This window comes from Rhinatrema bivittatum, chromosome 7, assembly GCF_901001135.1.
Source record: "Rhinatrema bivittatum chromosome 7, aRhiBiv1.1, whole genome shotgun sequence".
Classification (NCBI taxonomy): domain Eukaryota; kingdom Metazoa; phylum Chordata; class Amphibia; order Gymnophiona; family Rhinatrematidae; genus Rhinatrema; species Rhinatrema bivittatum.
Genome location: NC_042621.1, coordinates 215077270 through 215101381, shown reverse-complemented (window position 1 = coordinate 215101381; position 24112 = coordinate 215077270). Strand labels below are relative to the sequence as shown.

Genomic DNA, 24112 nt, shown 5'->3' with positions numbered 1-24112 from the left:
TCTTTTTTAAGGTAAAAGTAAAATAATATGTTTATTGATATACAATCTTAATTCTAAGTATTAAAGGTATACAGTTCTAAGCACTAAAATATACAATTCTAAGCATGTACAGTTCTAAGCATGTACAGTTCTTAAGCATTATTGCTAAGCATATTCATCTGTATCCGTGCACAATATTCTGGTCAATACTCACAACACCCTTTTCATCAGCCTGACTGAGAGACAGCCCACCACAGGCAAAAGGGGTCCTGTCACTTCGTACGTCTACAAAGGACACGCAGCACTTTGCATACCAGCAAAGTGAAAGTATGTTTCTCGCTCTCCCCGTTTTGCAGCCATAGCTGTTCGTCCTTTATAGTCCAATGTCAACAAGTGTGCGTGCAGGATAGGATTACTCACTATCCCTACCAGCAGTTCCAGTCTAAACAATACTCAAGGATAGATAGTCAGGTCATCTCTACTCCAGGCCGATATGTCAGTGCTGCAGCTGATTCTGCAGTTTCCCTTACAGCTTCTCCTCCCACTTAGTCCAGCGATAATGTAGAGTTTATTCCATTGGTTGACATGGAATTCAATTACTTTTGCCTTGCAAATCAACTATATCAACTTGTCCTTATGCAGATATGAAGTGCTGTTCACCATAAGCAGGAAAATAACTTAAAAATACACAGGCAGCGCCACATAATTCTGAAATTATGTGCTGCTGCCTGTGTTCCCCCAAAAGGCATATGAGAGACAGTTCCAGAAACAGACCTCCCTCTGAAGACCTAGCATGACATGCCATTGCTGTCAGGGAGAAAACATGACAGTTCCTGGCAGTTATTTTTTCTCCTTAATGTATTTAACACTATAAAGTGTTGCTATATAAATTTACAGGGGAGCACTTCAACATAGCTAACATTTGAGTTGACTCTGAAGTGCTGCTTTAAGGTGCCAAAAAGTTCAAATACTACTCAACTAGCATATTACAAGCAGTTTTAAGAGGACTCCACATACCCATAGCAGGACTTTAATGCATAAAATATGCATGTAAGTGTTTGAGGCTCTCCTTCTGTATACTGCCTAGGAGAAGACAAGGCTTGATTCCCAGACCTCTAGTCACCAGGTTGACTGAAGATATTACAGGTAGCAGCATGTATAGTTCCCAGGGCTAGGGAATTTCAAAACCTATGGATGGGACTTGGGGTACCTCCTATCAAGGACAGTTCCTCTGCACTCTGGCAGGCCAATGGGTTATGCACCTCTACCAGCAAATGGAAACTGAGTAAAGCTGACTCTCTAACATCACAGACATATAGCCCTGCCCCATCAGCCTGCCAGTATTCTCCATCTTCAGCAGATGTAGACATGTATTCACCTTACTGGGGGATTACTTGTGGAAAAAAAAAAAGTTATAGGAAAAGATAAATTTTGGAGCATCACTTGAGCTTCTGAGGGTAACACCTGTTTAGTCCCTCCTTCAGTTGAGCATTTTAAGCCTGGAAGCCTGACTGGCATAGACTTTAAAAAATAAAAAATGGTTTGAGGATGAGGGATTGCTCAGCAGTGAAGGCCCAGATTGGGCTCTCAGCCAGTGAGGGCCTAGCTCAGGTTAACAAAAACAAAAAAAATTCTATGCATCTCTCTCACTTCTCTGGGAAGGTAGTGTAGAGCAGAGGAGGCTCAGGCTCGGTGGGTTGATCAGTCTTGGTAGGTCGCAGCGGCAATTTTCCCATGTGTAGGCGTGTGCTCGCATTCTTGCTGTGTGGAGATGCACTGATGTTTGTGGGCATGCGTGCGCATAAGGCCCCAAGCCTATATTTTTGCGTGCGGCGGTATCTTGTGCACGTATGACCACAGTCTAGTTCGGGGCAAATAGATATGCACAGAGTACTTGTACGCGTACAACCACAGCCTATTTTTGGGCGCGTATCTGCATGTGTTCTCTCAGATGCTGTTGGTGAGCACGCAAGAGGCCACCTAGAGTCCAGTGCAGGAAGACTATGGTGCCACAGAAAAACGGTCTAAGCACTTAGCTAGCTGTGCAGCTTGTTATATAAAGGCACACCAGCCTTCGCTTTCTTTATGCCTGTGTCAGCACTGCTTGGATGCTCAAGGCAATTTGGCCACTATGGATTTTGCTGATGTTGGGCCATCCCCTTGGGAGGTGAGTGGGGTGGAAGGCGATGTGGCAGATGTGTCCCCTCCCCGTTGTTTCCGATGACAGAAACATCTCCAACAGAAGGATCTGAGAGTGACAGGTTTGGACCTGTGGGGCCCCAGTTTGGATCCATCCTCCTTTTCCTGCCTGGCATTTTTCCAGGATCTGTAGACCTTTCTGCAGGGGTGCAGCAACCTATTAAGAAGGGTTTGCATGCTCGGGGCTCCCACTTGTCAGCCACTGAAGGCAAGCGCTGCAGGAAGGCCATCCCTGGTACATTGGATAACTCCAATGTGGAATTGGATTTCTCTCTTTTGGAGGAGGGAGAAATTCCACCTGATCTAGAGCCGCATTGGACTCTGCTCCGTTTTTTTCACAGAGATGAGTTGCTGAGTCTGACGCAGACCCTGAAAATGCTAGGTGTGGACAGGGGTGACGCTGTGGACTTGCAAAAGAAAGATCCCATATTGGTCACCTTACACAAGGCATTATGTTTCTTTTCCCTCCTGGATCCAATTCAAGAGTTGATTGACCTTGAATGGAGCACCACGGAGGCAAATGTAAAAAAAAGGGGGGGGCGCTTTAGCAGATTTGTACCCCTTGGATCTGAAGGCAAGGGATCAGTTGCGATTCCCTAAGGTGGATGCCTTGGTATGCACTTTCACCAAGCGAACTGCCATTTCAGTGGAAGGAGGGGCAGCTCTAAAAGATGCTCAGAATAGGAGGATTGAGGCTATCCTTAAGCAGGCCTTTGAGGCCTTGGCAATGAATTTGCAGATTGCTTCTTGCTGCTGCCTAGTGTTGTGGGCTGGTTTGTGTTCACTCAGGAGATGCGAGGGACAGGGTCTGATGGCGGATTGTGATGGAACTGGGGGCGGCATTCTTAACTGATACGGGCTGTGACTTGGTGCAGATGCTGTTTAGAGGTGCTGCTTTCGTGATAGCGACTAGATGCTAGTTGTGGCTGCAAAATTGGTTGGCAGACACTTATTTCCAAGTCCATTCTTACAAGGTTACCCTTTAAGAGGATCCCTTTTATTCAGCAATGAATTGGAGAAAATGGCAACTAGCTGGGAAGAATCCAAAGTTTCTTGTTGACCCACAGACAAAAAGGCGGCATTGCATCCTTTTGGGGCGAAGGAAAGCACCATGGATTCCCATCTGTTTTATCCTTACAGAGGAGCATTTACTCAAAGGTCTCGTCATTACAGAAGATCTGTCCTTTCAGCCTAAAAAGCTGGGACCAGAGCACCTCTGTCTTTACAGTGAAGGTATGAGAGCTCACCTGCTGATTCAGGACATAAGTAGGCATGGGTGAGTGCAAATTACGATAGACCAGTGGGTCCTGGATGTGGTGAGTGATGGTTATGCTCTGGAATTTCGCCGAATTCTTCTGGACGCCTTTATGGTCTCTCCAGGCAACTCTCAACAGAAGAGAGACTACATTAAGTAGGCTGTTGGATTTAAAGGCCATAATTCCTGTTCCAAGACTGCAGGAAAATACAGGGCACTATTCCAGGAGAAGTCTCTTCGGCCCATCCTGGATCTCAAGGGGGTCAATCGACATTTGCATGTGACTCCTTTCCAAATGGAAACTCTATATTCTGCAATAATGGCGGTGCAAACGGAGTTTCTCATGTCTGTCGACCTGACAGAGGCATATCTACATATTCCTGTTCTCCAGAAACATCAGTGTTTCCTATGCTATGCTATTCTGAGCTGTCATCATCAATTTCAGGCTGTACCCTTCAGGTTAGCTACTGCACCCAGGACCTTCTCCAAGGGTCATGGTGGTGGTAGCAGCGGCTCTGTCCAAGGAGAGCATTCTAGTCCATCCGTATCTGGATGACTGGTTGATTCGGGCCAGAATTGCAGAAGAGAGTCGCTTGGTTTCTTGCAAGTGATCTCCTTGCTTCAAGAACTAGGCTCGGTGGTGAACTTTGTCAAGAGCAGTTTACAGCCAGCTCAAACACTAGAGTATTTTGGTGTGCGATTCAGTACGGAGCAGGGCAGAGTGTTTCTGCCAGAGAGTCGCATTCAGAAGTTAATTTCTCAGATTCAGACCCTGAGAAGTGTCACGATCACGCCCTTCCGCTCAGCACTCTGTGTGGGCTTTGCTAGGCCTCAGGACTCCCTCTCCGCTCATATACCACTGTCTGTCCCCTCGTACAGCTCCTGCACACCGCTGCTATGGACTGGTCCAAGTCTCTAGTCAGAGTGCCAGGCCTAGTCCTGGCACTCCCAAACAGTACACAGAAAAAGGTCTTTATCACAAAAGGGTTTAATGTGTTCCTGTAGCCTCACCGGCTGCAGTCCTGTAATAATGCCTGGTTGTCCTTACAAGCCCCAAGCCTAACCGCTTAGGTTCTCCTTAACAAGCCCAGAGTTAAACAGCTTTTAAAACCACAATTCCCTTCCAACCTTTCTCATACATCCATTTACCAACACAGGATTTACCATCCCCCAACCTCCTGGTTATTCCACCTCCATAGAGGAACAGCTGGAGCTTTCCTCTCCCCAGCTTACCTCCATCTCCTCCTCCTCCTCCTCCTCTGAGGAGCCGGGCTTTTGTGGCCAGCTCCACCACGGTGGCACACCCTCTTCCTCAGCTTCCATGGGTTCTGCTGAGTCATAGGGATCAGTCCCTATTTCCTCCACCTGTTCCTGCTCACCCTCCAGCCAGGGGTCATGTGCCGGTTCAGGGAACCTGGGAAGTGTAGTCTTTGTTGCTTTCCTCAGCGCCCTCCGGTGGATAGGTTTGGTACTGCCCGCTTCTGCTTTTCTGTATCCAGGCTGTTTCTGCCCCTGGCCAGGTCGTACTGCATCACAGAAGGACTATTTGCCCAATGGTGTGGTTTTATCTGCAAGTCTTGGGGTCGATGGTGGCCACTTTGGATGTTGTCCTCTGGGCAAGGGCGCATACGTGGCTCCTTCAGCACAGGCTGTTCTTCTGGCGGAATCTGCAGGCACAGGAGTAAACAGTGAGACTCCACTTGCCATTGGAGGTGAGCGTCCAGTTGCAGAAGTAGTTACAAGCGGATCATCTCAGGAAGGGGTTTTCCTTGATGACATCAGACTGGTTAGTGCTCATGACAGATGCGAACCTTCTAGATTAGGGAGTTCACTGTCAGGAGTTGATGGCACGTCACTGGAGTGCCGAGGAGCGGTGGTGGACCATCAGTCAGTTAGAAGTGCATGCAGTTTGTCTGGTATACTTGCAGTTCGCCAAGCAACTGGAAGCTCGAGCAATGAGGATAATGTCGGTTGATGCCACAATGGTGGCCTATATCTTTCATCAAGGCAGAACCAGAAGCAGACACATGTCTTTGGAAATAGATGCGCTCATGGAATGGGCACATCGACATGTTCAGAACCTATTCGCTTCCCACATTGCCAGGAAGGACAATGTAAGGGCAGACTTTCTCAGCAGGCAATACTTTGAGCCAGGAGATTGGGAATTGGCAGATGAAACATTTCAACTCATAGTGGCGCTCTAGGGTCGCCCATATCTGGACTTGCTGGCGACATTCGGCAACATGAAGGTGCCATGGTCCTTCAGTCGCAGAAGGGAACAGAGTGCGCTGGAAACAGATACTCTCATTCAGGTCTGGCTGCAGAGCGGAGTGTTATATGCCTTCCTTTCATGGCCAATGATAGGCAGGATCATTTGAAAGATTACAAGTCAGATCGCAGCTGTACTTCTGATAGCTTCGTATTGGCCCCGGAGGCCATAGTATGCCTATCTTCAGAGATTTCTGGTGGATAGTCCTCTCAGACTGCCACTCAGGACAGATCTATTCTGTCAGGGACCCATATTGCATGACAATCTGGGTCAGTTTTGTCTTACGGTTTTGCCCTTGAGAGGGCTCTGTTGCTAAAGCATAGCTATTTTTTGGTGATGATTTCCACTTCGCTCCGAGCCAGGAAATTGTCTACATGTCTAGCTTACATTAGAGTTTGGAAAATGTTCGCAAGCTAGTGTGAGGAGCGAGGTTTTCATCTTCACAAAGCTGAAATCCTCTAATAGTGACATTGTTACAGGAGGGCTTGCTTAAAGGCTTGGTCCTTTACACTCTCAAGTGCAGGTAGCAGCTCTCGCTTGTTATAGGGGGCAAGTCATTGAGGAAGCATTGTCTTCCCATCCTGATGTGTCCAAGTTTTTGAAGGGAATTAAGCATCTACGTTTTTCCTTGCAGCTAATGGTGCCTCTTTGGGATCTTAATCTGGTCTTGAGTTTTTTGACTGATCCCAATTTTCGGCCACTCCATGATCTCTCTTTGCAGATGCTCACCTTGAAAACAGTTTTTTTCTCGTAGTAATCTGTTCAGCACAATAGCTCTCTGAGCTGCAAGCTCTTTCTTACCATGAGCTGTTCCTACAAATGACTCCAGGAGCAGTACAGCTTAGAACAGTTCCTTCCTTTTTGCCGAAAGTGATTTTACAGCTTAGAACAGTTCCTTCCTTTTTGCCGAAAGTGATTTTGGCGTTTCATTTGAATCAGACTATTTCAATGCCCACGCTGGACAGGGATAGAGATGAGTTGGATTATAGTCTGTTGCATGCCTTGGATATCAACGGCACCTAGTGCGGTACTTAAAGATTAATAAATCTTTCAAGAAGTCTAATCATCTGTTTGTGCTCCATGGTGGAGGTAAACAGGGTGAACTGGTGACCTAGATAACTATTTCCATTAAGTAAAAAGACATCATAGCTGCCTATGTGGAAGCAGATGACCCATTGCCTAGACAGGTTAGGACAAATTCCATTAGAGCTCAGGCGGTATTGTAGGCAAAGCTTCAGTTGTCTCCTGTTGAGATTTGCTGAGCAATGATGTGGTCCTTCTTTCATGCTTTTTGCAAGCATTACCACTTGAATGTTCGGGCCCAGGAGGATGCGGCCTTCGCATGTGCAGTGTTGACGGAAACAAGGGCAACCTCCCACCCTTTTTGGGAATTGCTTTGGTACATCCCACTTGTGTGGCTTGGCCTGCCTGAGTACAAAGGAAGGAGAAATTACTACTTACCTGATAATTTCCTTTCCACTAAGGAAGGCAGGCCAATCCACAACCCATCCTGGGCTGCCTACTTGCTTTTAGTTAGTCCCTTAGGTTGGGCGACGAAGAGTGTTATTTCTTTTAATTCGTTTGACTGGTAAGCGCCATAACCAGCTTCTACGTTTGGTGCATGTTAATGGTTTTAACTGAGCTCAGCATTTTCAATTGTTGGAATCATGAGTGGTTTATTTATTTATTTAGGGTTTTTATATACCGATTTTCTTGATACAGATCAAATCAACTCGGTTTACATAGAACGATAGTACATTAACAATAACTAGTCAAACCTCAAAAGAGGAGACAGATAGGGAGCAGAAGGTAAAAAAAAAAAAAAAAAGTTACATTATAACAAGGGTGAGTAACTTGGAATTGGAAATGAAGAGAAAGATCATCAAAGTAGAGAGATATAACAGAGGGAAAGAGGCTTGGAGCCAACCTCAAGAGAATAACTCTAGCATTATAACATGATTATATGATATTCTGCTAGTTATTGAAGCACAGCTGATTGGATAATATCTTAGTAGAATATAGTCTAGGAGACAGGAAAGGCTCTACCGAAAAGCCAAGTTTTCAGTTTCTTTTTAAAATTTATGAGGCAGGTTTCCTGTCGGAGGTCTGGGGGTAGTGTATTCCAAATGGTGGGGCCTGCTGTTGAAAAAGCCCGGTCCCTGATTGTTAATCTTTGTACCATTTTGATTGAGGGAACATGAAGGGATCCCTTATAGGCATCTCTCAAAGGTCTAGCTGAAGAGTGTAATTTGAGAGGGTGTAGTAGGTCTAGGGGAGTCTGGTGGTGGATGTTTTTATGGATGATGGTGAGGGATTTGTGAATAATTCTAAAATTAACTGGAAGCCAATGTAGGTCTTTTAGTATAGGCGTGATGTGATCTCTGCGCTTAGTGTTGGTCAAAATCCTAGCAGCTGCATTTTGGAGTAGTTGCAGAGGTTTTAATGTAACAGCTGGTAGACCTTGCAGGATCGAGTTACAATAATCGACCTTAGAGAACAGGATTGCTTGGAGTACAGTCCTGAAGTCATGGTGATATAGGAGAGGCTTAAGTTTTTTGAGCACCTGTAACTTGTAGAAGCATTCCTTTATAGTATAATTTATAAACTTCTTTAAGCTCAGATGATTGTCAATTATAACTCCAAGATCTCTAGCATGAGTGATGAGGGAGGTAGTGTGCAATTGTTGTAAATGTAGACTATTTTCAGGGGTGATAAGCAGGAGTTCAGTCTTAGCAGTATTTAACACCAGGTTGAGGCTGGTAAGGAGATGGTTAATAGTTTGAAGGTGAGATTCCCATGATTTGATTGCTGAGTCTAAGGAGCCTGTTATAGGAATCAAAACTTGGACATCGTCTGCGTATACGTAGAATTTCAAATTTAGCGACGAGAGGAAATGGCAGAGAGGGAGGAGGTATATATTAAATAGGGTGGGAGATAAAGAAGAGCCCTGGGGGACTCCATGTGGGGAGTTAGTGTGAGGAGATTCCATGTTATTGATTTTAACTTTATAACCTCGATTACTGAGGAATGAGTCGAACCATCTGAAGACAGATCCTGAGATTCCTATGTCGGATAGCCGGTTTAATAATATAGTATGGTTGACTGTATCGAAGGCTGCGGAGATATCAAGGAGTGCAAGCAGGAAGGAGCATCCTTTGTCAATTCCCAGGTATACTTGATCAAGGAGTGATATGAGGAGTGATTCCGTACTATGTTCTTTCCGAAATCCATATTGTGAAGGATGAAGGATATTATTTTCCTCCAAGTAATTTGATAGTTGATTATTTACTACTTTCTCCATGATTTTGGCTATAAACGGTAAATTAGATATTGGTCGATAGTTGTTTAGATCATCTGGGTCCAGGTTTGGTTTTTTGATGATAGGTTTGAGAGTTGCTAGTTTGAGAGTGTCTGGGAAGATACCTTGTGAAAGTGAGCAGTTAATAATGTCTGCTAGGTATTTGGAGATGGAGTCTGGTATTAGAAGCAGTAATTTAGATGGGATATGATCTTGTGGGTGAGTGGAGGGTTTCATTCTTTTGAGGATAGTTTCCACCTCTGTAGAATAGGTGGGCTCGAATGTTTCCAATGCTGTGAATGAATTGGGGCGGTAGAGGGGATCTAAAGAAGGTGTGATAGGATTGGAGGGTAATCTAGCCAAGGTATTAGCGATTTTACTCTGGAAGAAAATGGCCAGTTCATTGGCCTTTGATTGGGCTATATCATCAGAAATCGGTGCTGAAGTAATCTTGGTGAGGTCTGAAACATAAGCGAAAAGGGCCTTTGCATCGAAGAACATATCATGGATACGGTGGGCGTAAAAGTCTCTTTTGGTTCGCAGTGTCATGGTTCTGTAATGGTGGAGAGCTGCTTTGTAGATGGCTAGGGATTGAGGATTGGGGGAGTTCCGCCATTTCTTTTCCTTCTGTCTTAGGCTTTGTTTTAATGTGCGAAGCTCCAAAGAGAACCATGGTTGTTTATGTTTCTGCGATGGATTAATATTCTTTGATGATAGAGGACATAGATTATTTGCTATGGTTTCAGTAATATTTTGCCAAGAAAATATGGCTGCGTTAGGGTTCGAAAGATCCAAGTTGGGTAATTCTTTGCATAGAGAATTATCAAGGGCTTCTGAAGGACAGGATTTCCTATAGTGCAGTGTTGTTGGTAGCAGGGGTGCAAGGGATCCTGTCATCGTTTTAAAAGTGGAGGTGATCATAAAGTGGTCTGACCATGGTACTGGAAGGCAGGAAGGGGATGAGAGTTGTATGAGGCTATTATTTGTGAAGATAAGATCAAGGGTGTGACCCCCTTTATGAGTGGGTTGGGTGATAATTTGAGTAAAGCCCATGGCTGAGAGCGAGGAAAGGAGAGCTTCGCAATTAGATGATTGAGGCCTGACGTCAATGTGTAGATTAAAGTCCCCAAGGATGATGGAAGGAGTATCCAAGGTCAAGTATTTAGCTATGATTTCCACTAAAGGCGATACATCGAGGTCTAGCACCCCAGGGGGGGCGTAAATGAGGAGGATCTGGAGAGTTTTTGATTTGAAAAGGCCTGCCTCCAATTTAGATGTTGAATTGATGGGTTGTTGGGTAAGATTAAAATCTTTTTTGGCTGCTAAGAGAAGTCCTCCTCCTTTTTTCTTTTGTCGAGGTATTGAAAAGACGTCATATATCTGGGTGGGAAGTTGATTTATTAAGACTGTGTCTGTCGGCTTCAGCCAGGTCTCTGTGATCGCACAGATGTCTGGTTTGGAATCAAGCAGGTAGTCATGTAGGATATGGGTTTTTTTGGTAATTGATTGCGCATTGAATAGAGTTAGAGAAAATAAGGCTAGCCCGAGGAATTGGGTAAGTGGTGAGATCATGACTGGAATGAGGTTTCTATATGGTTTGAATTGGTATTGCATTGGAAATTTCATCTTAGTAGAGGGACAGTGGTATAGGATGGGTATTGTGTATCCTTGCATCATAGGTGGAATGAGACTCTAACCTCGTCAGATGTTGGCACGTAAATTTATTCTTTAATCTTTGTATGTGTGTGGGAAAGGGAAAGTAGGTTTCCTGTGGAGTAGATTGTCAATAGATGAGTGCTGGTCTAGCAAAGGAATGTAATAGAGGATTTTAGTTCCTCTTGGGAATGGTGGAAGGGTCAGCTTTTCAATAGGAAAAATTGTAGTATCAGGAGATATTAGGTTAGAACATAGGTGGTCGATTTAGAGAGAATAGAGTATTTCACTGCGGGGCCGCACCACGGGGCTGCACGAAGGGGCTCACAAAGGGGCCAGCCCCTTTGTCGCGCTCCTTCGGCGCGCGACGCCTGGCTGGTAAGCAAAATTTAAAAGTCCCGCCGGGCCTCAGCCGATTGGCTGCCCTGTAGCCGTCGCCTGATTGGATGCTTGTGCTGGGGAGGGCGGGGTTCGGGCGCAGCGAAGTCGGGGCCGGGATCCTGCTGTCTTAGCCTCGCGGTCGGCGGCGGCTCTGCCTGGGTGAGGAGCGGTGAACAGAGAAGGCCTTACCCCGGTGGGAACGCCGGCGCCAATTGCGCAGGCCTGACCGCTGGATGAGCCGCTTCTGCAGACGATCCTGGAGGCAGAGAGGGACTTCGCTTGCTGGTAAGAAGATTTAAAAGTGGTTGACTGTTAATAGTCATGTTCAGGTATAATCAGTTTGTCCAGTTTGGTTTTTCCAGAGAATACTGGCGGGCTGATGTCTGGGCAGGGCTATATGTCTGTCATGTCAGCAAGTCAGCTTTACTCCATCTCCGTCTGCTGCTAGAGGAGCATAACCCACTTGTGTAGATTGGTCTTCCTTCCTCAGAGGAAAGGAAATTATCAGGTAAATAGTAATTTCTCCTTGCTGGATTTAAAATGCCTAATCAGGGTGGGATGGAGGGGAATCTTAGGGTGCTTCAGTGTCAGAGTGATAAAGGGCCACAAGTGCAGTGAGACAGGTATTCACTGGGCTTGGAAGCTCAGCAATGAAGGAAGATGAGCCAGGCTAATGCCCCTTCCTCTCCCAAAAGATGAAAAAAAGCAGTGTTTAAAACTTGAATTGTGTCAGCAGGTGCTTGAGGTCCCCTTTCTTCTCAACACTGCATGTTCATTTTAGTGCATTCTTTCAGAATTGTAAAATGTATTTTTTTTTTTTTTTGAAATTTAAGGTTTATTAGAGAAAGATAATACCGACAATACAAAACCATACAGCATCTGTGAAGCATGTACAATAACAAAATTGACAGTAGAATAGATGCAATAAAGACTTACAACAGATTCTCTGCTTTTCTCAGTTATTGTGTAAACATATCCCCCCCCTTCTGTTCCCCTCACCCCCCACCCTTCTCCCCTACCATCCCTGGGAGCTCCTGCAAAGGTAGTATGAACAAATAACATAAGAGAAAATCAAACATAAAAGGAAATCATATCTTCTTCTGTTGTTGTTGCCATGTTAGGTATAAAGACCAGGTACGCTGAAAGGCCCCTATTTGTTTCCGACGGTGCGCCGTAATCTTACTAAGGGTACAAACCTTTGCCACCCGTGACTGAACCTGCAATAATGTAGGTACACCCTGAGACTTCCAGTGTAAAGCTATCTCACATCGAGCAGAGGTGACCACCAATCTAACAAAACGCTGTAAGGCCGTGTCGAGCTGTGGATAGTCTGAGTTAAGCAGGGCAACTATGGGGGTTAGAGTAATAGAAACATGCAATATGTCTGAAAGCCACACAGCCAGTCCCTGCCAAAACTGGGAAACAGCAGCACACTCCCACCACATATGATAAAAGGAACCTCGCTCCCCACAACCCCTCCAGCACCGATCCGAGGCCGTGGAATAAATTTTATGGAGTTTAGCGGGGGTATAATGCCACCGATAAAGGAGTTTGAAACTATTTTCCAAGTAGGAGGCTGAGATAAGACCCTTACACCCCACTGTAAAGATAGTGTCCCAAAAGTCGTCACCCTGCGGGGACCCCAGATCAGCCTCCCAGGCGGACAGGTATGTTGGGCGCGTTCCCATACCCTGAAGGAGCAGCTTATAAATTTTGGACATTAAGTGCTGTACTTTGTCAGCCGCTCGGCAGAAATTCTCAAAGAGACCAATTGGCTGGAGTAAATCCCGGGAAATATGGGTCGCTCTTGCGTAACTCATTAGTTGGAGGTAGCGATAGAAATCCCCCTGAGGTAAGTCATGCCGGGCCTGGAGAGTGGAGAACGTCACCCACGAGGAGTGCTCCCAGAAGTGACTATAATTATAAAGACCCTTAGCCAACCAATCTGCAAAGACCTGCGGAGCTGTACCCCCCAAGAATGACCCAGAGTGAAAGGGGGAAAAAAGGACCGACCCCACCTTGGACCCCACCACCTGAGGCTTCCATTTATACCAAAGGTGTAAGGTACACTGAATCGTGTCCGGTAGGCCTTCCAATTTGGGCCCAGAGCTAGGAGGTTGCCAGAGGATATTAGTCAGCAGGTGTGGCCCGATAAGTTCCTGCTCCAGAATCGCCCAAGGTTTGCGGGCGGTGGTTCTGTGCCAATCAACAACAGCTCGTAATTGAGCCGCAACATAATACCGTAATAAGTTAGGCACTGCAAGGCCCCCCCGCACCCGAGGTTGAAACAATACTTTCTGGGCCACCCTGGGGTGCTTCCCCTGCCACAGGAATTTCATAATCCTGCGTTGCCACTTGAGAAGCAGTGCAGTTGGTATGACGCAAGGAATGGTCTGGAAAAGGTATCCAATCCGGGGCAGGATGTTCATTTTAAAAGTAGCAATTCGTCCCAGCCACGAAATGTGGTATCGATTCCACTCCTCCATTTCCCTGTACAATTTAGCGAGAAGAGGTGGATAGTTAAGCCTAAAAACATCAGAATGAGCCCCTATAAATATACCTAGGTATTTAATTTTCTCCTTTGCCCATTTAAAAGCAAAACGGGCTTTCAGATCCCGTGCCTGGTCCTCCGGTAACGTAATATTAAGGATTTCAGTTTTGTCCCAATTAATGGAGTAGCCAGACACTTGACTGAAGGTTTTAATAATCTCTACCACGGCTGGCAACGATTGCTGAGGGTCCGCAAGGGTCAGAATGACATCATCAGCAAACATCGCCAACTTGGAGGAATATGACCCCACACTAATGCCCATCACATCCCTCGACAACCGGATCCGTTGGGCCAAAGGTTCTATAAATAGGGCAAATAGTAATGGAGAGAGCGGGCAACCTTGGCGGGTGCCCCGCTCAACAATAAAGAACGGGGAATAGCCCCCATTTACCTTAATGCAGGCCCTCGGTTTATCATATAATTTCTGAATCCAGGTAATGAAAAAAGGCCCAAAACCCATGGTATGCAAGACTTGAAATAAAAAAGGCCAGTGAACCAAATCAAAGGCCTTTTCCGCATCCATAGCCATAAAAAGAAAGGGGATATGATGGCGCTTAACCCACCAGAGGGAATCCAACAACTTCCGCACATTATCGGACGCCATGCGACCAGGGATAAAACCGGCCTGATCCGGGTGAATGAGTTGTGCTACATAACCGTTAAGCCTGTTAGCCAGAATTTTAGCCAGAAGCTTGAGGTCTATGTTCAGCAATGAGATGGGCCTATAAGAGCCACACTTGGTAGGGTCCCGTCCCGGCTTTGCAATGATCGTTATACCCGCCACATTAGAATTAGGATTCAAAACCCCCTCGTGTCGCAAGGCATTAAACATGGCCGTAAGTGGGTTAAGTAAATCACCGGCAAAGCATTGATAAAACCGGGCAGTAAACCCATCCAGCCCCGGGGACTTGCCAGCCTTAAGTTGCTTAATGGCAAATAACACCTCAGATTCTGAGATATCCTTGTCTAGCGTATCCCTGGCGGACTCTGATAACTGGGATAAGGGAGTGTCCTGTAAAAAGGATTGTATGTCCCTGAGCTCTATAGAGTGGTTATGGGAATACAGTGCAGAATAAAATTGTAAAAAGCAGTCACGGATCGCATCATTGGAGGTAAGTGGTGCACCATGAGCACCTACAATTTTAGTAATAGTGTTTTGTAAGCGTTTGGCTCTCAACTTATGCGCAAGCAACTTCCCCGCTTTATTGCCCCCTTCAAAGTATACTTGTTCCGTTTGCTCCAGCTCATGCGCAATTTTGGCCGCATCTAGCGCCCCAAGTTGCGATCGGTAGTCAGCTAAGGCCAAACGGAGCACTTCAGTGGGGGTTTGCTTGTGGTGCTGTTCTAAGTCCAATAATTTGGCAGTCAGGAGCGAACGTTCCCGCTGGGTCTCCTTTTTAACCCAAGAGGCCCGAGCTATAAAAGTCCCCCTAAGCACTGCCTTTAAACAGTCCCAGTAAGTGATGGGCGAGATGTCAGGGTGAAGGTTATGAGAACTGTAATCTGTAAGTACCCGCCGACATTGATCCACAAAGGAGTCACTGTCAAGTAAGCTATCGTTTAGGCGCCAAAAGCGTTGGCCTTTGTCATAATTAGGGAAAGTCAGCTCAGCCCACACCGGAGCATGATCGGACCACGTGATCGACTCTATAACCCCTTTGCGCACATTTTGGATCACTCCCCTATCCACAAAAACATAGTCTATCCTAGTGTATAGGTTATGGGGGTTCGAGAAAAAAGTATAATCCCTCTGGGTGGAATGCAAAAAGCGCCACACATCTACCAGCTGAAAGTGGTCCAAAAAAGCAAGGAGGCTATTGCGGTCTCTTTTCAAAGTAGAACATCGCCCCCCCGAGGAATCAAGACCAGGGTCTAAGGGCAGATTGCAATCTCCCATCACCATCAAGTGACCCACTTTTTTCAAGAGGACCAGCTTCACCAGCGCATCATAAAATTTGGCTTGGTGAACATTGGGGGCATATACGTTAAGCAATGTATACGAGACCCCAGCAATATTAAGGACCAGCAATAAATATCTACCCAAAGGGTCAGCAACACTGTCAAGCAATTCAAAAGCAAAGTCCTTGTGAAATAGAATCCCCACACCTGCATATTTAGCAGCTTTAGAGCTAGCCGCCCAATACTGATGCGGGTAAAGGGCAGAGCTCATTAAATGCTCATAGCGCCGCTTTAAATGTGTCTCCTGGAGACAAGCAATCGCAATATCAGCACGCTGCAGATCTTTATATAGTAATTTACGCTTACGGTGCGTATTCAGTCCCTTAACATTAAAGGACTGTACCTTAAAGGTAGCCATCCGGACAAGTGATGGTGCATTTCAAGTGCCCCAGCGTATATAGAGCAGACAGAGATAAGAGCAGGAGAGGTCCCCCCATGAAACAAGAGACAACTAAACATAGTACCAAGCAGCACGTAGCCCTCAGTGAGCCGGGCAGTAAACAACAAGGCAATGCACTCCCAGAGAGGAGATCCCCACTATTCCCCATTCCCCCCCCTCCCCCCCTCCCAAAGGAACCACAATCATCTCTTGGGTCCCCCATCATCTAGGGGTGAGTGAAGACAGCGTCCCAGGTGCCGTCCCACCCGGCAGCATCAGCATATTATCAAACATATAACCAGTAACCAAACCCTCCACGTCCGGTGCGGCTTAACAAGAAACAGTGTCAAAGCCTTCAGAGCCAAAGCAGCCAGATCATGTAGGGGCTCTGTTCGCGATATCTGGATCCGGGGTGCGTCGCAGTCTCTTTCCCCCCTTTCCCATCCGCTGCCAGCGAGGTTCCTCCCTGCGGTCGGCACGTGGCGAGGAAGATGGCGGCAAATCCGTCACAGTATAGCCAAGGTCCTTCAAGATGCCCGCCGCTTCATGCACGGATTGTGCCTTGTGCGTTGTACCTTGCACAGTAAAGCTGAGGCCAAAGGGGAAGAGCCAGCGGTACCGGATGTTTTCTTTAATCAAAACAGCAGTAATAGGTTTCATAGCCTGGCGTTTCTTCATAGTAGTCGGGGAAACATCAGCATAGACTTGCACATCATGTCCCTGCAGCTGCACCTTCCCCCTCTGGCGCGCCAGGGCCAGGATCTTCTCTTTCACAGGGAAATCATGGAAGCAAGCGATCACATCCTTGGGTTGATTAGGAGCTCTCTGACCCTGGACCCTGTGAGCCCGTTCCAGCTTGACCACTAGAGACCCTCCAGAGCCTGCAGCATTTTGGTTTGCATCTTGCTGTAATAAATCAGTGCAAAGCTCTGTAATAACTTGCACACAGTTAGCAAAGTCAGAGGTCTCAGGAATGCCCCGAAAGCGCAGATTAGCCCTCCTATTCCTGTTTTCTAAATCTTCCAGTTTGGAGGAGAGTTGCTGAATTTCACTAGCCATTTCCTTATGGCTATTCTGCAGCGAGCTCATTTTATCTGCCTGAGATTCAGTGAGGGTTTCATACTCAAAAAGCCTCCTCCCCATTTCACACAGTTCCTCCTTCATTTCACCCACCGTTTCACGGATCTCAGATTTAAAAGAATTGAGATCGTGGCTGAGCTCCCGAAACCAAGCCTTAAACTCACCCCGAGTAGGGATTTCCGAATCGGGGAGTGCCGGTGCTGCAGCTGAGGCCTCAGAGATCGCTTCTCCCGTCACGGCGGCCATTTTGTTTTTTTCAGGAGAATTTTCCCGGGCCGATTTCTGGTAGGAAAACTTGCAAAAGTCGGGTTTGGGGGCCCGATTCGCCATCAGCAGCCTTCGGGGGTGAGCTTGGTGTTGGAGCCGCGTCAAAAGGTGGAGGGATGGCTACGATATTATCTGGATGCTATCCGGCATAGCCAGGAGCTCCAGGCTAGGCTGCCACTCGAGCCGCTGACGTCATCAGCCTGTAAAATGTATTTTTATCTGAATGTGTTTTACCATTTGAAATTTATGCTGTTACAAACCCTGAGAAAAGCAAAATGTTAATAATTAAGAAAGCAGTTGACTTGGAAGTAAGTGCAATAAAATGTATATTGACAGAATTTTAGAAGCATTTTTTAAATTAAAAAGTGTAGTATCTGTCGTCATGGGAAGGCAAAATGGCTGGCTGAAACCATTTGTTCTGAAGCAATTAGAATGCAGTTTCTCACTGGGGTCTTTCTGAAGATGTGGTTTTAGAATAACTGTTAGAACTCATACTATATATTATTTATTTTTAGTTTTAATGTTTAAAGAATTCAAGTTGCTTTTATGGATGAATTTAGTGCCCTTAATAGCTGGGGACACTGGAGTCCTCCATTTATCCACAGAACAGGTCCAGCATGGGCAGTGACAGTGCTCGCTTGCCCACCAGTATGCCTTGACCCTGCTGTGAAGGGAGCACCTCTAGGGGTAAGAGGCTCCATTTGGCCTGCATGCCTGAACAATGTTTGGCGCCTCTGCTGAGACTGCCAACAAAGGTGCTAGGTAGTGATAATGGCTTCAGTGATATGGATACTTGTCCACTGGACATGGGATTGAGACCACCAATTATTATTATTTTTTTTTTTCATACAAACCACCAACCAGCTTTCAGATGATGCCTTGATCACTAGGTTGGATTTGAAGTTCCAAACCCCTATATCAGTTCCCTTGCACTGTCCAGTCATAGTTCTAATAACTGGATAAAACACAGCTGGTGTAAGTAAAAGAAAGAAGAGGGTTCTGCTTCAGTATTTGCTTTTACGGAAGTCTAGGCGTCATAGTGGATAACACATTGAAATCGTCGGTTCAGTGTGCTGCAGCAGTCAAAAAAGCAAACAGAATGTTGGGAATTATTAGAAAGGGAATGGTGAATAAAATGGAAAATATCATAATGCCTCTGTATCGCTCCATGGTGAGACTGCACCTGGAATACTGTGTACAATTCTGGTCGCCACATCTCAAAAAAGATATAATTGCGATGGAGAAAGGTACAGAGAAGGGCTACCAAAATAAAGGGAATGGAACAGCTCCCCTATGAATAAAGACTAAAGAGGTTAGGACTTTTCAGCTTGGAGAAGAGACGGCTGAGGGGGGATATGATAGAGGTGTTTAAAATCATGAGAGGTCTAGAACGGGTAGATGTGAATTGGTTATTTACTCTTTCGGATAATAGAAAGACTAGGGGGCACTCCATGAAGTTAGCATGGGGCACATTTAAAACTAATCGGAGAAAGTTCTTTTTTACTCAACGCACAATTAAACTCTGGAATTTGTTGCCAGAGGATGTGGTTAGTGCAGTTAGTATAGCTGTGTTTAAAAAAGGATTGGATAAGTTCTTGGAGGAGAAGTCCATTACCTGCTATTAAGTTCACTTAGGGGCGGATTTTAAATGCCCTGCGAGCGTAAATCCGGCCAGATTTACTCGCGCAGGGCCCTCGCGCACCGGCGCACCTATTTTGCATAGGCCGCCGGCGCGCAAGTCCCGGGACTTCGTAAAAGGGGCGGGGAGCGAGCGTGTCGGGGGCATTCCCGAAATGACGCAGCGTTTCGGGGGCCTGGCGCTGGCCCGGGGGCGTGGTCGAGGCCTCCGGACCAGCCCCCGGGTCGGGTGATGGCACGCCAGCAGCCCGCTGGCGCGTGCAGATTTACATCTGCTTTTAGCAGGCGTAAATCGTGCAACAGAGGTAAGGGGGGGGGGTTTAGATAGGGCCGGGGGGGTGGGTTAGGTAGGGGAAGGTGGGGGGAGGGCAAAGGAAAGTTCCCTCGGAGGCCGCTCCGAAATCGGAGCGGCCTCCGAGGGAACAGGCAGCGCGCGCTGGGCTCGACGCGCGCAGGGTGCACAAATGTGCACCCCCTTGTGCGCGCCGACCCCGGATTTTATAAGATACGCGCGGCTACGTGCCTGGTGCGCAAACAAAAGTACGCGATCGTGCAAATTTTTAAAATCTACCCCTTAGAGAATAGCCACTGCCATTAGCAATGGTAACATGGAATAGACTTAGTTTTTGGGTACTTACCAGGTTCTTATGGCCTGGATTGGCCACTGTTGGAAACAGGATGTTGGGCTTGATGGACCCTTGGTCTGACCCAGTATGGCATTTTCTTATGTTCTTATGTTCTTACATAGTGGCTTAGCAGTAATAGAAGTGTTCTCACAATATTTTTCAAGTACAAATCTCAGTATATTTATGGTCCTGCCGTGGAGCCTTCTCCACGGCAGGACCATCTATCTGGAATGCAATTCCCCCGGACCTCAGACAGGAACCTTGCTTATTAACATTTAGAAAAAGACTTAAGACTTGGCTATTTAGACAAGCCTTTCCTGAACCTCACTGACTCCGCCAATAGACCCAACAGATTGACTGCAACAACCACCAAGTTACATTCCAGTACTATGTAAATAGTTGTTCTTGTTATTTGTTATTCTCATTCCTAAAAACATTCTAGCCTCTTGTCTTCTCCCAGTTCCTTCTTCCCCTGTTTTATTGTAACTTTTTTGCTTCTCGTCACCTGTTAATTGTTCTAGGTTATCACTCCCCATTGTTACTTGTAAACCGGCATGATGTGATTCTATCATGAATGCCGGTATAAAAAAGCTTTAAATAAATGAATATATATATATATACATTAATGTTCCCAACCTTTAATTTCTTCTTTCATTTTAGCCATGATGAAGATGATGATGATGAAGAGATTCGACCAATACAGCAGCAAGATCTTCACAGGGCGATTCAAAAAATGAAGAAATCTAAGGATATGGCCTTTCAGAACGTTTTAATGCATGTTAGCTTGGATTGAGGCTGATGACCATTTTACTGTGTGCAATTTTTGACATGACCAGTTTTTGGCCCTGTATCCCATAGTTTAACTAGTTGGTGGGAAGGGGGTAACCTCTTAAGAAGGGGATTAAATATTTGAGTTTTTATACATGGATTTCTAAGTTATTGAAATTCAATAGCTGTAAGACAGAGCACGTGCCTGTTTGAGATCATGAGGTGGATTCAAATAGAGTTTTTAAATTATATTCTGTCCTGTTTACCAGGTCATTGTTGCAGCCTTAAGTTAAATATAAGGATTAGCTGGACTGGTGAAACATGATTTAATGTCCGCCCCTGCACAAATAGGAATGTAAGGAAGAATTATTCTTCACTGAGAGCGGATTAGATGCAAGGGTGGCCAACTCTAGGTCTCAGCAGTTGCAAACAAGTTTGGTTTTCAGGATATCCACCATGAATAAGCATATGAGAGATGTGCATGCACTGCCCCTGTTGTATGCAAATCTAGCTCATGCTTATTCACTGTGGTTCATGAGGACCAGAGTTGCCCACTCCTGATTAAGTAGCTGGAGGGTTTTTTTGTGGGGTCAGGGTGAAGGGGTTTTGGCTTTTGTTTTATGGTTTTTGTTTTTTTAATCACAATCCACTGGGATCAAAGTATTCAACTGAGGCAACTGCCTGAGTTATAGCCATGGCCATGCTGAGTGTGTGTATGTGTGTGTATCTGTGTATGGGAATGTATCATTTTAAGGAATTGAATACTGGGTTTTGTTTCAGGAGTTTGAAACAATGCATACCTGACAAACAAGAGTCATAATGAGTGCAATAAAAACATGTATGTAACTACTTGAAGTGATGTGTTCTTTTTATTTCACATCCACAAAGTATGGATTATGTGGTAGGCAGAGTCTTGTGACATGAAAAGAATAGGTATACATGAAAAATATACCTGTTTGAATATTACATGATTGTCATGATTCTCTTTGTTCATGTGAAATATAGATTAATACATATGTATGTGTGATGTAAGTTTCAATATGGAACCTCTGTTTTTATACATAGCTTCTGAATCAGACTAGGATGTGTAGAAAATCAAAGATTAAAAGATCCAAGTGTATTCAACAAATTGGGTTCTGTTTCATTTACTGTTAAATGATAACCTAAATGAAAACAATTTATCTGCTGTGATCAAAGACCAGTGGCACTCACCTTAATGCATTTGTTATGGTGTGTGAGGGGTTAGAAGGAATAACAAAATAGATATTGTATTACGTGAGCTTTTGAGACTACATAAGAACTTTCTTCAGAGAATCAAGTCTGTCCTTTTTATTAAGGCTCCAGTGGCCATCCACCTGCCTTCCTGCTGTTAAGTTTTCCCACTTGCATTTCCAATGCAAGTGGAAAACTTAATAAAACATTTTCTGTCACATAAGTAAAAAGCTTTTATTTTTAGGTTCAAGGGATCTATTGGCCTAATTCCACCCAAATGTAGCTAGGTCACTGAGGGTCAAAATTTCCCCCTCTGCATATTTAAATCTAGCCTCTTAGTTTCAGGAGATGCCTAAATTAATTTATTCATGTATTTCCACTTAGCAAATGTTAAGGCCTAGGAGTCTTTAGTGATTTACAACAAGTGCCAAATACAAACATCATAACCATCAATAAATGTAGATATAAAATCATCAATAGTCACCTACCCACCCAATATGATTAATCAGTACATCCATCAATACATATATCATAAAATCAAAAGTTCATAGAATAATTTCCCACTTAGTTAATCTTTTTAAGGGTCCTTAAGAAGTGAAGCACTGTTGAAATATCCAAGTCTTAACCTGTTTAAAAAAAACAAAACCATAACCATGGTTCCCAAGCTGGGGACTGAGAGACTATCACAGGGGTTCCCCTGGAAAGGAGAAAATTGGAATACAGCTGCTGAAAAAAACAGGCTGACCTCACCTGTAGTGAGTTCTGTTCTAAGGCTGCTGCGGGATCATCTCTCTGCCTAATCCCATGCGAAGAGGCGATTGAAGCTTACAGTCTCGGGGAGCCCAACCCCAAGCAGAGAGAATTGATCGGAGTACAAATCACTATGGTGAGGAGATGGAGAAGACCGAGGCTAATTGCTTGCTTCCAAGCGGAGTCTAAACTGGCACAGAGAGTAGGAGAGAAGAGTGCAGGTGATCACCACCGCAAGCAGCTTGAAGTCACACAAAAAGGAAGAGGGGAAGCGTGATGTTTCCCACATACAATATAGCTGCTACTGTTTGTGACTGGAGGCGGAGGCGGCAAGCAGGCGAATAACCCTGAGGAACATTTGTGAGCATTGCTGCATATGCTCTTGCTGCCTTTCTGTGCGGACACTGAGAGAGAAAAGCTGCACTGAGTTAATATGGCTGTGGGAGTGGGGGAAGGGAAGGGGAACAGGAGGACATGACCATTTGGGAGCCAACACGGAGCGTGGAGGGAGTAAAGCAAGTACTCTAGAAGGGGCCAGAGGGAGAAGAAATCATGGGGGAGATTGTTTGGGAAGATGCTATGGATGGAGGGCAGCAGGGAAGGCATTTGGGAAGAGGCCATGGGAAAGGCAACACTCAGGAAAGAAGGCAGGAATGAGAGCATTTGGAAAGGGCTATGAGAGGGGACGGGAGCAGGAGAGAATGGCCAGAAAGATGGTCCAGAGAAGACACAGAGAAGGACACTTGTAAAGGGTTAGGGAAAGTAGGGCAGGAGCATAGACCCTGAGGAAGGAGACTAGGAAAGTTGTTGCAGGGGAAGATGGCAGATGGAAGGCATTCAGAAAGAGGCCATGGGTGGGTAGCGCAGAATAGGAGAGAGAGTATGTGGGAAAGGAGAAGACCAAGAGATATCAAGAGGAAAGGAACTCAGGAAGAGGTCAAGGGTGGGAAGAAGCAGGGCAGGAGTGAAGGCATTCAGAAAGGAGTCACAAAGGGAGAGAACCAGTGAAGGGGATCACAGGGAAATATGGCAGGAGAGAAGACACGGAAAGGGTCATGGGACAGGGACACAAAGGAGAGGATCACAAGGAGGGTGGGGGTGGGTAACTGCCAGAGATCAAGGAAGGGGTTGGGAGGGACAGACAGTTACCAAGATCATTATGAAATCCCTGAATGTAAAGTCTAAGGGTACTAAAGTACGTGCAGTGTCACCTGCTCCTGAATGATCAAAGGCACGCTCCAAGGGGAGAGAGGGATTGGGGGAGAAGAAAGACTAATGGAAAATTACTAGTGAGGGGCGTGAGACTGATGGGGATAGGATAGGAGTCCCTAACATTTTTAAATGTTGAAAAGGGGTCTCACTTTTGAAAAGGTTGGGAACTCCTGCCATATAATCTTCCAGATAGCTGACACCAATAGGAAGGCTATTCCATAATGGAGGGGCCAAAAGCGAAAAGGCTCAGTCCTTTGCCTTCTGCAGACAAATAGTTCTCGCCAAGGGAATCTGCAACAAACTACCCTAAGAGGAGCATCAATTCTGTTCAGGTGATTGGAACCTCAACTTCCCAATAAATAGACACAAACTTCCATTTAAAAAAAATTTAAATGACATTGTGAGACCTTTAAACTTGCAACATGCCATAGTGGACAACCAGGGAAGATTTTTTAAAGTAGGAGTGACACAATCTCTGTATTTCAGCCTTCCTACAATTTTGGCTGCTGTATTTTGCACCAATTATAATCAATGAATGTCCTTTTGCAGGTAAAATATAGAAACATAATGGTGGGAAAAGACCATATAGCCTATCTAGTCTGTCCATCTGCTCAACTAATTCAGCTTTGCAATGCC

The 24112-nt window shown here is 45.5% G+C and overlaps 1 protein-coding gene across 5 annotated transcripts in view; it reads left to right on the top strand.

Annotated features, from left to right (window-relative positions):
• The window catches only part of ATAD1 (ATPase family AAA domain containing 1), a 143438-nt gene extending 122013 nt beyond the window's left edge, over nt 1–21425 (top strand). For 4 of the 5 annotated variants that reach the window (XM_029609810.1, XM_029609811.1, XM_029609812.1 and 1 more), the window contains exon 10: nt 20195–20327. In XM_029609810.1, the coding sequence (XP_029465670.1) occupies nt 20195–20327 (133 nt within the window). Of the gene's footprint in view, nt 1–20194 lie in introns of all 5 variants that reach the window. The other variant, XM_029609808.1, reaches the window with a different exon arrangement.
• Nucleotides 21426–24112: the final 2687 nt, after the last annotated feature.